This window comes from Kickxella alabastrina, assembly GCF_025024165.1.
Source record: "Kickxella alabastrina strain RSA 675 chromosome Unknown BX661scaffold_40, whole genome shotgun sequence".
Classification (NCBI taxonomy): Eukaryota; Fungi; Kickxellomycota; class Kickxellomycetes; order Kickxellales; family Kickxellaceae; genus Kickxella; species Kickxella alabastrina.
Window position 1 is genome coordinate 27,011 of NW_026251511.1, and position 13,079 is coordinate 40,089.

Consider the following 13,079-nt stretch of genomic DNA (forward strand, 5'->3'; position numbering starts at 1 on the left):
AGCAAAAGAAAGCCACATAATTTTTTTGCTCAGGTGGTCGTTTAATTGTTTTTTGTGGCCCACTGGATCGCATTCAGATAAAAATAGTTGTGCTCCTCTGAGCTTTTTTCTCCCGTTTTTTACAATTTGGCTTTTTCTTCCCACACTGAGATTTGGGGTCCAAAAAAACCTGGGTTTTTTTCCTTTCGTAGCTTGTGTCATCCCCATTTAAACCAAAAATAACCGCTTTTCTTCTCGTCTTCTGAAATGCGTGTGGGAACAGCAAAACCAAGAAGGCCATTGGCTGAATCAGCCAGCGGAAAGCCCTTTTTGCATTATTTTTCTCCATTTCGAATGTGCCCCATATTTGTATATGTGTGAAATGTATAAAAGGGGGCGGAGCGGTTCCTCTTCCCACTTTTTTCTCTCATCCTCCCAGCTCATCGCATCAAAAGATCTCCCCGATTTCGCTTTATTTATTTTCTTTACTCCGAGTTACACAACCCTACAACCCCACAACCCTACAACACCACAGCATAGCATCATGAATCCACACAACAACAACAATGATCACACACTGTCTGCGTTCTGCCCCGAGGAGCAGATTGCATCGGATGCGCGGCTGATGGCCGATCGCAGCAAGTTCCTCAAGAGCGGCTCGACGGTGGGCCTCACCTGTGTGCCGTTTAGCGGTGGGCAGCCCAAGGGCGGCGTCGACGACGGGCCCATCGAGATGATTCGGTTCGGCATCCTGGATCAGATCGAGGGCATGGGGTACGCCATTGAGCTGAGCCCGGGCATGGAAAAGTACCGCACCATGAGGCCAGCCAGCGACCCGCCTCTGGGGCGCCTGAAAACCCAATGTATGTGTCGATGGCGGCACAGCGCGTGGCTGAGCAGGTGCGCGAGCATTGCGCGGCCGGGCGCATGGCTGTGACGCTGGGCGGCGACCACTCGATTGCCATGGGCACGCTGGTGGGCTCCTCGGACGTATACGGGGCCGATCTGTGCGTGGTGTGGGTGGATGCGCACGCCGACATTAACACGCCCGAGACAACTGACTCGGGTAACCTGCACGGATGCCCACTGGCGTACGTTCTGGGTATCTGCGCTGAGACGCCACAGGGCGACGCCCCGTTTGGCTGGATCAAGCCCGGGTGCGTGCGCAAGGACCGCCTGGTGTATATTGGCCTGCGCGACGTCGATGCTGGCGAGAAGATGCTTCTGCGGAAGCACAATATCAAGGCCTTCAGTATGCACGATGTCGACAAGCACGGCATCGGCCGTGTTGTCGAGATGGCGCTGGATCACGTTAACCCCGATAGATTGCTGCCAGTGCACATGAGCTTTGACGTTGACGCCCTGGACCCATCCGTAGCCCCGGCGACCGGGACACCCGTGAGGGGCGGCCTGACCTTCCGCGAGGGCCATTATATCTGCGAAGCTGTTGCTGAGACCGGGTGCCTGGTAGCCGTTGACCTGGTCGAGGTCAACCCAGCTCTGGGCGACCCTGAATCCTTGCGCCAGACCGTTGCTGTTGGATGCTCACTGGTGCGGTGCTCGCTCGGTGAGAGCCTGCTTTGATAATAAGTGTTTTTCCCAAAATATTTTTAATGGTAACTTTTTTATCTGCATGCTGTTTTTATCACCTGACAACAACCACTATAGTGTCCCATTAGCATGATTTTCGCGCGCGCACACTGTTGCAATCGGCATTGTTTCCGCAGTTGTCACAAATGAGACTCTTCTCTCTTTATTTTTGTACAACAGTCTATAATTAACAATCAAAACGTCTTTTCATTCGACCTCAGATAAAATTCTACCATGGCATCTTCCTCCTCGACCTCAAACTTCGTGCGTCTACTCAGCGGCGACAACTTCTCCTTCATAATCGACAAACGCGTCGCCGAGCAATCCGCGACCATCCGCAATATGCTCGACATGACCCGCGGCAACGAGCACTCCTCCTCCGCTGCCATGTTCACCGAGGCCCTAACAAATGAGATTAAATTCCCCGACATCAAAGGCAAAGTTCTCGAAAAAGTCTGCCAATACTTGACCTTTAAATACAGGTATTCCGATGAAGGATTGAGTGAGAGAGTACCAGAGTTTAATTTTGATTTGGAAATGTCTTTGGAGTTATTGATGGCTGCTGATTACCTGGACTGCTAAATAATAGCTATTACTCTTTATTTTATTGAATTTATTGGTATAAACAAAAGCGGAATAATTAGTTACTTGTATGGATTTCGTGTCATTTGATATTGTCAGTTATAGTTCGTCCAGATCCACAAAAAAGTGCATTTCCCGGACGTGCTCAGATGTAAAGAATACATTGGCGTATGTTGCTCCGCAAATAGGGCAGGTTGACATTGAATTTAAAATCAAAATAAATAAAGTTAAAAATGACTGTATTCCTTTGCAAGAGCCTGAGCGTGAGTGTACTGAATAAATTAAACTTTTAAATAAAAAATAAGAAAGATTTTGGAGAAATATGGAATGTATGCTGTTAAACTAAAGAAGCAACAGCCTCGTGGGCGGCGTTGTAAAGGCCTTGTTGACATTTTACATGATCAAGTGTTATCTGGAATGGATATTGTCGCAATAATGAAAACATTGTCCGCAGTTGTTGTTTCTCGAAAACGGCAACATAAATCCGGAATGTGGTGGGAGGGTGGCACCACATTTTAAAATACCATTTCTTTGTCAATATGTACCTAAAAATAACAAAACGCAAATAAAACAAATTAATTAAAAAATTTTGTCATGATCACTTTGAACAATTACTCTCATGCGATTGCATGCGCCAAAAAATACATCTTTTTACAATGTCTTTATTTACACGTGTCTAATACATCGTGTGTTACTCGCACATTCAACAATTCCTCTATCATATTTTAGATTTATTGTCTATTTCTAAAAATAAACAACTTTGTACACAATGGCTACACTCGCTCCTTTTTTAATCCAAAATTTCAGCCATATTAGCCGGATGAGGCCAAGAAAAAACAATTCTTTTATGAGGATACAAATTCATGTTATGCTTGTTTTATTTCTGCAAAGCATGATGCAAATGATCACTTTTTTATTTCAATATTCCCGCATACTTTTCAAATTATATATAACAAAAGAAAGACAATATTGGCGTACATATAATAAAAAACATTGTAAAATACCATTTTGGTATCTTATTTTTGTCCAGACACAAGTGTCAGTCATGCTCAAAACAAATGACGTGTGGAGTTCTCATGTGCGATTTTATTGTTGCTAAAACATTGTGAGCTTAAAACAACACAATTAAAATGCCTGTTGCATAATTGAAAAACAGTATACATGAGCGAAGACATCACATACAAACCCCAAAAAATATGACAAAATATGCACAATCCAAAACTAATAAAATTAATAGAAAATGGTTGTAATGATATTTACAGTATATTTAGTCCATAATAAAGCTAAATAGAAATTAGCTAATAGCTGGAATTCGCACTTGTTTCAATGGTGTAGTCGGTTATCACGTACGCCTCACACGCGCAAGGTCTCCAGTTCGATCCTGGATTGAAACATTTTTTGGTTTTCCTTCTTTTTTTATTTGGCTGATCATTTGTGGCGCTGGCAAACAAAAGTAACCAACACCAATGTTATCCTTGTTTATATTTGTGCATACCGCAAGGGGGAGGGCAATTCTGAAATAGCATTCTTTATTTGTTTATATACACACAAACTCTGCCGCAAAGACTGGAACCTGTGCTTAGTTTCTTTTTCTTTTTCAATATTTATTTTTTGCCATTTTCTACTATTTTTTAAAGACACGTACAGCGCTACCAACTTTTCATTTTGAAATATTCACATCCTTGTGTTTAAAGCCAAAAAAATGCATGTCAACATGGGCAAGTTGCTTCCAGCTCTGGCGGTCAGCAAGCACATCACAAGCGACACGCAGTTCATGTTTCAGTTTTACAAACCTGCCATTCAATATTACGCGCCCAGCCCGCAGCTATCTACCATCATGTCGCGGGACCGGCTACACAGCTCGCTGGCAACCGCACTACACGGGTGTCCGCTTTTGCTTGGCAAGTTCTGCATTCACTCGGACTCAACCGTGTCGATTGACTACGACCCCAGCAACAGCAACCCGCCGACACTTGAGTTCCAGGATGTGCTGTCGGTCTCGTACTCGGAGATCAAGAGCCGTGGGTTTTCGTACTCACTGGCCAAGCAGCACGGCATCAATATGGATGTTCCAAGCGGTATCATCAGCAAGGAATTTGACAAGCCGATGCTGATGATCAAGGTCAGCTATCTGGCGGACGGCGGCTTGGCGCTGTTCACTATGACAAATCATGTGGTGTTTGACGGGAACGCAATGTTCAACTTTATCTCGCACTGGGCCAGGTGCCACAAAAGTGGGCTGGGCTTTATGTCAATTCCATTGGACCTTGAGACGCAGTCCACCCCAAAGACTATCAACACGCGCAGCGCTCTTCCCCCGGCAGAAATATGTGCTGACGCGTCCAAGACACCATCTGAGATTGCAACCGACATATCCAAACCCGTAGTGGGAAAAAGCATGCGCGCGTGCGTGTTTGAGATATCCACAGCCAGCATCGCCCACCTTAAACAGCAGGTGGTTGACAGCGGCGTTCTGAATGAGGGCGAGTGGGTATCATTAAACAATATTCTAACGGGTCCACTTTGATTATTCTCAGATTAATTCAAAGTCATATTGCACATGTTACATTACTTGTATTTCGGCGATATTGGCAAGCCTTTTTCATTACAATATTTAAGAAGAAAAATAATAATTTAATATTCAATAATATAAAAAAGATAATATCTTAGTGTTCAGATAATGATTCCTGGTCCAAATGTGTATCATTCATTTGTCGAGAAAGCCTTTGGATATTGGATTCCATCACCGAGTCCTGCATATCCTGAGGGGAAACACGACCACCATCTAACGATGAAGCATAGCTCGTTGATAAATCAGACTCGCCATGTTTTGTCGTATGTCTGGAGTGAGTGTTTTTAGGTTGACTAATTTGCGACTGTTGTTCAAGAGTATCCGGATGCTGCATCTGTTGGTCTTGGTGTTGCTGTGGCGGCATTGGCATTGGCATTGGCATGGGAATTGGTGGATGTCGCGGGTGTGGGGTGTGGTAGTAGACGGGGTTATCGGAGTGTGGGCGTGGTGGAGGTGGTTGTTGGGATCGCAAATGCGGGTGTGAGTGCGAGTGCGACGACATGGAGGAATTGTTTCTGTGGTGCGGCGGCGGCGAAGTGGTCGATAAGTGGGAAAGTTGAGACGCAATGTTTGATGGTGGTGGCGGCCGCATGGTTGAGCGGCCCAGGGCGACATCGGTTAAGATGGCTAGAGAGTTGGAGGATGGCGGGGAGCGCACAGGGTGAGCGCGGTCAAACGATGCAATGGGCGGTAGTCTGAAAGTGCCACCGCTGTTATGGGAGTACGGTCGCATCATTGACGGCTGCGGTGGCTGCTGCACTTGGTGTGCTTGATGTGCCTGGTGTGCTTGATGTGGTTGGTGCTGTTGGTAACGCGTATTGCTTGTTCTGTATGGCTGCTGGGTGGTCGCTAGCGAGTCAAATGCCGAGGTCAATCCCATTGTCGGTGTTTCAGGCAGAATATCCACAGACGACGGGCGTGCACCTGCCGAAGGTATAGTTAATGGCGAACGCAGGGTGGTCCGGTGCTGGTTATGGTACTGGTAGAAATAACTTTGCTGCTGTTGATTCTGCACCAATGGAGTGTCGGACCCGCTGGACAAATCGCCAGACCCATTGTCGTCTTGGATAGGGTCGCTGAGAAGAATCGGAATGGCTCCCGGGCCTAAGATCTGCGGTGGGCGGGGGCGTGTGGAGAATATTGATCGCCGATTAGAGTTATCAGAGGCACCAAGGATCTGCCGCAGCGTGCTTGGTCCTGATATCGGCCCGTATTCTGATTGTCGGTATTCGCTTGGCACCGCGGCTGTTTCTGGCGCAGACTGGTATTGAAAAGCTATCATTGACGATGCTCCTGCTGATCCTGCTGATCCTGCTGCTGCTGCTGTAGCTGTAGCTGCTGGCCTTAATACTATGCCGGTTGCTGCTGCTGCCACTGCTGCATCGTCGTCAACGTTCTTCTTGCGTTTTTTATAAGGGCCACGCTTAATCCCCTTTTTACGCGGCTTTCTCTTCGAATCAACGCAGGACTCTTGGAGATTATATTTTACGCAGCGGAGACACGGGCGGCCAGAGTCGCATTTTTTGCATGCGCGTTGGCAGTTGACACAGGCGTTTTTGACTTGTGCTCGTTTGGCACGGTTGGGCGTGTCGGATGACGATGGGTCGTCTTCGTCACCTGCGGACCAGGTGAACTGTCGATGGGATTGAGAAGCGCCTGGCGCAGGAGAGCTTCTGTTTGAAGCCAGATTCCAGGCGTGCTGCTGAGGTGTTGTCATGCAAACAAAAAAGAAGGGAGGGGGGAGGAGAGACGATAACCGAATATGGAAGGGTGAGTGAAAAAGGAGAAAATAAATATAATATGAGCTAATAAAATAAAGAAAAATTAAATGTGTTTTGTGTGCCAAGATGTATGTGATCGAAATATGAGATCAGGGCAGTAATATGAAATATGAGCCGGATCGTTTTGTACAAATGAATAAAAATACGAGGAAAAAAGGCGCGAGCGTAAGTTAAAAATATATAATTATATGGGCATAAATATAAGAAACAAAGATCTGGTTATCAAACAGGGCCACCGTGCTATACACAGAAGACGGGAATATAAAGAAAGGGGGGAGGGAGGGCGTAAGAAATAATAAGTAATAAAAGGAATAAATTAAAGATGAAAAAAGAAAGGAAATACTTTTTAAAGCGGAGAAGAACACCGGTGGCGCTCTTTTTTTGGTCAAAAAAGATAACCAACCTCGCTTTTGACGGGAAAGAAAAAAAGCCACACTCACCAGTTGAACAACAGCAGTTTACTTTTTTTTTTTTTGGTCAACCGTCCCGACAGAAATATACAATGTAAAAAAATTCAATGGATGATTCTACTCGATGGATTTCCTCTTCCAATTGCAAGCGGCAAAAAAATAGTATAATAAAATCCTTGAAGTATTAAAAATAAAAAATAGCGGAAGTTTGGGGGAAAAGAAAGCGGCAGAATATAGGAGGAATATTTATTGGAGTCTGTGTCCAATCAAAAGGCCGAAAAAAGGACCAAAAATTGATTCCAGGAATTGAGAAGTCCAACGGCTTCACGCGTCCGCACTTGCTCTCAAGAATACAGTGAAGATGGGTAAATAAAAAGTGGGCTTATTTTGCGTCAAAAAGGTTGTAGCTGCTGTGGCATGTCGACCAAATGTCCGGACAAGTATTCTCATTCCTTGCAGTGGCGACAGTTTTGGTAAAGAAAAAACAAGAAAATATACAAACTAAAATGAACGATATAATAATAAAAAATAAGAGGCGTGAAAGTAAGACTACAATACGGATAAAAGCAAGAGAAAATACACGGAAATAAATTTGCTGAAAGCCATAAAAAAGAATGTATATCTTGAGACAGGCAAAACAATCTAGACTGCCCGCAAGAAAGGGGAGTGTCGACATTTTGTCACTTTGCATGTCCTCTATTTTGTAATGATGCAAAAAAAATCCCCGATGACTTGTGTCTGGGCAGTTTCAAATAAAAACTTATGGAACTGTGTCCTATTTAATAAAAATTTAAAAGTCGCGAGGTTTTTTGTCCACTTTTATTCTTTTTCAATTGCACTATCAATACAGTAGTTGGTTTTTTTTTTTGGGATTCGCAAGTTTGATCAAAAATAGAGGAAAATTGTAGAAAAACAGATACCGCTTCTTGGTGTTTAATGGCCGCGAAAGCCCAACCGCCGCTTCTTTTTTCGGCCAAAATGTGTGAAGGGAAAAAAGATGATCATTAAACGTCTAGCATCCAGATAAAAAACATTTTCCGATACAAGCAAAAAAAAAAAGAAAGAAAAAGTGCAGAAATAGTATATAATTGGGTTGGTTTGGTCAGCTCCCCCCCTCCCCTTCACGCACAAAAAGCGGTGACATAAAAAAATGGTTGAGTGACAAAATCAAGGGAGCAGGGTTGGCTTTTTCTTCTTCTTTTTGAATTAAACGGAAACTGCAGACATAGGTCATTGTTTTTTTTGTCTATTTACCAGGGTAAAGCCGTGCATATTGCAGCGGTAGAGTGGATCTTTGGGGGGGGGGAAGAGGGAAAGAAAACAATAAAGTTAAAAATGTAATTGAAAACAAAAAAAACTTTATAAATTTCACAATATTTGGTTATGCAGAGCCACCCTTCCTTCAAAAAGCACAACACCAAAAAGCCTGGTAAAAAGATGCGGATCCAAGTTGCCGTGACTAATTGCCCTTTTCTTCTGCATAAAAAAAGGTGTTCCTTATAATCAAAGCGTGTGCACAGTAATCGAACGACGTCAGGCGACACCGAGTGCATCAGATCAACAACCGGTTTCTTTGACATCACTCAATGGGTACTTGCCATTATTTTCCGCACATTGTATGTCTTTTTGTGCAGCATGAATATTGGTCGACCTACAAACAGCAGCAATAGTGTGTTGAGAGTCACCACATAAGTTCTGGGTGAACCTAGAGCTCGCAAGCCAAGTCAGGCAGCTATTATAATTCAGTCATTGTAGAGCTGCTATAGCTGCTGCCTATAAAATGGCAGAATGGGAGGGCTCAATAGGAAGTGTCCTCGGTTTTCGTTTAGAAATGCGATTTCATACACTCATATTTTGTAACAATGATCACAAATGATTTCAACAATAGCGCGAAGTACGAAAAATGCAAGAGGGAAAAAGGCTAATATCATCCATATCCCTTCCTGCCCTTCCCCCCCCTCCTCAACATTATCATCATCAATTACCGCAGATCAAATTTGAAAATCAACTCAAGATCACCGAAATTATTGCCACCGATGCAGAAGAAAAAAAATTAATGCTGTCCGGATTGAATATATATAATACACATGAATTTTTTTTTTCTCACCTTTCTTTTTTCATTCTTCAAAGGCAATTCAAAATTTTTCCAAGTATCTTTACCCAAAAAAACACAGTAAAACATGGCTGAAATCGTTCAGTACCATCTTGAAAAGATGGTCGGAGAGTTAGAGGACCTGGAGCGTCGCGAGTTATTCAGCAAGCCAGAGCTCAAAGCAATAGTCAAAAAGCGCACAAAGTTCGAATACGCGCTCAAGCGGCGCCGCGTCCCACGCGCAGCATTCCTGCGCTACGTCGAGTACGAGATGAACGTAGATGCCCTGCGCCAGCGGCGCAAGAGCCGAATGGGCCAGGTGGGGCAGAAAACGACTCTGAGCGATTACTCGATCAGGCAGCGGATTATCTCGATCTACGAGCGCGCCGTGGTCCGGCATTCGGACGACATAGACATGTGGCTGCAGTTTATAGACTTTGTCAAGAGCCAGCGTGCCGGCGGCTCCCAGGATGAGGACGCGCAGGGGTTCACGCGGCTGCTCGGGCAGCTGTATGCTAGGGCGATCACCGCGCACCCGTATGAGGCGCAGCTGTGGATCCTGGCTGCCGCGCATGAGTTCGAGGCGAACGTCAATGGGACGGCGGCGCGGGTGCTGCTGCAGCGCGCGATCAGGGTTAACCCGAAGGACAAGCGGCTGTGGATCGAGTACTTTAGGCTGGAGATACTGCTGGTCGAGAAGATCAAGGCGCGTCGCCGCGTGCTCGGCATTGACGGCGCCGAGGAGGCTGTCGCGGCCGGCGCCGAGGACGCGGCCGAGGGGGCTGTCGCGGCCGAGGACGCCAATGTCATCCGCCTGGGCGAGCTCGACGAGGAGAGGCAGGCGGCTGGTGACGAGCTGCGGCTGATCGAAGAGCGGCTCGAGGCAAGCGCATTGGCCAAAATGGCCGGCGGCCGGAAACCAGCGGCACTGAGCGCAGAGCAGCGCTCGGCAATGGCGCAGCAGGCCAACGCGTACCTGCAGGGCGCCGTTGCGCGCGTGGTCTTCGAGCAGGCCATCGCCGCGGTGCCCGACGACCTGGGCTTCCGCGAGGAGTTTGCGTCGATCTTCTCGAAGTTCGAGGGCATGGAGGAGGGCCGCCGGCACGTGCTCGAGTCGATCGCCAGGGACTTTGCCCACGACGCCCCTGCCCGGAGCTACCTGTGCTCGGCGCACCTTGCGCGCGCCAACGTCGCGTCGCCCGCGTTCATCGACGCGCTGCGGCTGTCGGTCGACAAGTTCGCGCAGGCACTGGCCGACATCGACACGCCGGAGATGTGGGCCAAGTACGTTGGCTTTCTAGCCCAGTGGCAGCGCGCGTCCGTCGGCGACATGGCCAGCCTGCATGCGTACTTCACTGCGCTGCTTGAGCGCGCGATGGGCGCCGTCAGCGAGAACAAGCAGGGCCGCTTGGACGAGGCGCTGGCGCTGGCGTTCGCCGGGATGATCGAGGACCAGCAGGCGCTGCTCAACTGGCTGGCAGACGCCACGCAGCGCTTCCCGGGGTCGGACAGGCTGTGGCACCAGCGGCTGGCGGCGCTCATTGCGGCGCAGGCCGAGCCCGGCCTGAGCGGCAGCAGCGGCGCCGCGCGCATCGAGCGGCTGTTCGAGTGCGAGGCGTTGCCGGCCGTGGCGCAGTCAAAGCTGGTGTGGGATTTGTGGCTCGGGTGGACGAGCAGCGGTTCAGCGCAGGCGACATTTCGGCCGACCGCGTGCAGGCGCGGTATCTGTCGCGTTCATCCGTGCGGCGCAGCTCGGCGCCGAGCACGAGCAGCTCAAGGCGCACCTGCAGTGCCGCTACGTCAGCTGGGCCTGGGGCCTGCCCGCGCACGTGCATCTGCGCACCGCTGCGGAAATCAGTGCGGCCGGCGCCAGCATCGACGACAGCGGCAGCGACGGCGACGGGCGGACGGCGGCAGCGACAGTGGCACTGGCCATCCCAAGGCGAGAAACATTGCGGCCTTCCGCCGCGCTACAGCAACGTTGCCAGGCATGCGTTCCCGACGCTGGGCTTCTACAGCCGCTGCTTGCAGCTGGAGCCCGGCTCAAGCAGAAGACGCTGCTGCATGAGATGGCGTGCCGCGTCAGCCCGGCCAAGCAGGCGCAGTGGCTCAGCTACTTGCGCTTTTTGATTGAGAATCGCAAGCTTGACTCTGCTGCGGCGGTGTTCTGGCGTGCGTCAAAGGCCCTGCGCAGCGACGAGGACCGCGCTGCTTTCGACACTGCTTACCAGAGCCTTTTGCAGGAGGAAGCCGCCTCAAAGAGCTCGTAAGCAAACCTATTAAAAATCTTTACTCGGCTTGCTTTTTTCGTTGGCCAAGCCTCTTTTATCTTTTCCGTTATCTCATTTTCTACATTCTATATACAGCTTTATATCGGGTCTATTGGACGTACACCGACGCCTGCGTGATATCGCTCACTCGCTCGATGGAGTTGGACGACAAAAAATTGGCAGGTGTTGATACTGGTGCCGGTGGTGCCGGTGCCGGTGCCGGTGCCGGTGCGTGCGGTGTGCCGATGTCGTGTCGATGTCGATGTCGATGCCAATTCCGATAAAAAAGCAGTCTGCGTGCCAGGAACATCTCCTCTGCTGATAAAGGCATCGTTATTAGCCAGGCCACTACTGTTGACCAGCACAACCCCGTGAAGCACCTGGGCCAGCCTGTGGATCACATCCTGGTTAGTGTCAATGTACCCGGCGTAACCCGCATATGTCGTATTCCTGCTGCTGAACTTTGTCACTCCAGCGAGTGTCAGCAGGTGTCGGACCAAATGCGACTTGCCCTCCTCCGTCTGGCAGAACAGAACGTTGTTCCGAGGCAAGATCCCCGGGTCGCCAGTGCTAGCAGCAGCAATATCAACTGTCGCCGAGTTCGGGCCCGAGCCCGACCCTGAGCCTGTAGGCAGAGATGCTCCAACAATACCGCTTCCTGCAGGGCCCGTATAATGCGCCCCTCATCCTCCTCTCCCCTGACAACCACCACAATGTAAACATTATATATGCTGCCCAGCCGTTTAAGCACGGCCTCTGCCGATGCGCACACCTTCACTTTAGACGACCATCGGTCAAGGCCGTCCACGCTGTTCAGGATGATTCCGCGAGCGCTGATTGCCAGCATACGCCGACCCTGTTGTTGCTGCGAGTGCCCATCGCTCAACACCAGCAAGGGTTGAGTGACTGCTGTTGGTGGCGCTAAAGATTGCTGCTGCTGTGGTTGCCATTCATCGTCGATGTTGAGCTGTAGGTGATCGGCGATGTTGATTATGTCCTCGATCTGGTCCGCTTCATTGTCACTGTCGCTACTTGAGTCATTGGGGGTACATCGTCCTCTTGCTGCTGTTGCTGGCTGCTTTCACTGTGCACTTCGTATACAAAGTAGCTGAGAAGACCCAGAGCAGCGATAGCTGCCGAGGCTAGTGCAAACCCGCCACGTCTGCTTGTGGGCAAGAGCCGCCTCATTTATTATTTGGGGGGGGGGGTTGTTTTTGTCAAAATAATCTCTCCGGTTAGAGTTTGAAATGTATCTTTTATTGATAGAGAACCTCCCAAAGAATATGACTAATTCTGGCACACCTGTGAAATGTAAAATGTAAATTGGAGACAAGAAAAACAATAAGTAATAGTATAGTGTAGTATAATGTAGGACAAACAGACAAAAAAAAGAAAGTGAGAGAGAGTTGTCATCTGCAATTTTCCTTCATTTTTTTGCTTCGAGATTAAAAGCAGTGAACATCACTTTCCCCCCCCATTTTCAATAGTAACACATGCTTAATAAATTCCCACTCTTTACGCTACACTGCTGATGAGCTGTGAGCTAAGCAAAAATTCGCTGGAAAAATTACAATTTCACAAGCAAATCTGCTCATCCCTCCCCCTCTCTTCTTCATGAGTCCAAATGATTCCGATCCTCTCTCCGATCAGACAGACAGACAGCCAGCAGAGCAACAAAAGAAAAATGTGCTTAGCTCTTTTATTAACAATGATTGGTTAGTCTCTCTTTAAGTTTTGTACAGCAATATCTCTTACTGCGGGGTTCTCTTTCACCATGCCTCTTTTTTTCTTACATGTAAAAGC

General features: G+C 48.3%; 4 protein-coding genes and 1 non-coding gene across 5 annotated transcripts; 4 read left to right on the forward strand and 1 right to left on the reverse strand.

Annotated features, from left to right (window-relative positions):
* Positions 1 to 604: 604 nt before the first annotated feature.
* On the forward strand, positions 605 to 1,563 carry BX661DRAFT_194726 (Ureohydrolase; the record flags this gene model as incomplete). Its single annotated transcript, XM_051537902.1, has 2 exons — positions 605 to 786; positions 807 to 1,563. The coding sequence occupies 2 exons, from the start codon at positions 605 to 607 to the stop codon at positions 1,561 to 1,563; spliced, it is 939 nt and encodes a 312-aa protein (XP_051388665.1).
* Positions 1,564 to 1,803: 240 nt separating this feature from the next.
* On the forward strand, positions 1,804 to 2,151 carry BX661DRAFT_173690 (BTB/POZ protein; the record flags this gene model as incomplete). Its single annotated transcript, XM_051533886.1, has 1 exon — positions 1,804 to 2,151. One exon carries the CDS (start codon positions 1,804 to 1,806, stop codon positions 2,149 to 2,151), a length of 348 nt encoding a protein of 115 aa, XP_051388666.1.
* A 1,320-nt stretch (positions 2,152 to 3,471) lies between these two features.
* BX661DRAFT_t137 lies at positions 3,472 to 3,545 on the forward strand. The gene has a single exon. It is a non-coding gene; the product is annotated as a tRNA-Val (tRNA).
* Positions 3,546 to 3,853: 308 nt separating this feature from the next.
* BX661DRAFT_173691 (uncharacterized protein) lies at positions 3,854 to 4,678 on the forward strand (the record flags this gene model as incomplete). Its single annotated transcript, XM_051533887.1, has 1 exon — positions 3,854 to 4,678. The coding sequence occupies one exon, from the start codon at positions 3,854 to 3,856 to the stop codon at positions 4,676 to 4,678; it is 825 nt and encodes a 274-aa protein (XP_051388667.1).
* A 139-nt stretch (positions 4,679 to 4,817) lies between these two features.
* On the reverse strand, positions 4,818 to 6,440 carry BX661DRAFT_173692 (uncharacterized protein; the record flags this gene model as incomplete). The annotated part of the gene is made up of 1 exon (XM_051533888.1): positions 4,818 to 6,440. The coding sequence occupies one exon, from the start codon at positions 6,438 to 6,440 to the stop codon at positions 4,818 to 4,820; it is 1,623 nt and encodes a 540-aa protein (XP_051388668.1).
* Positions 6,441 to 13,079: the final 6,639 nt, after the last annotated feature.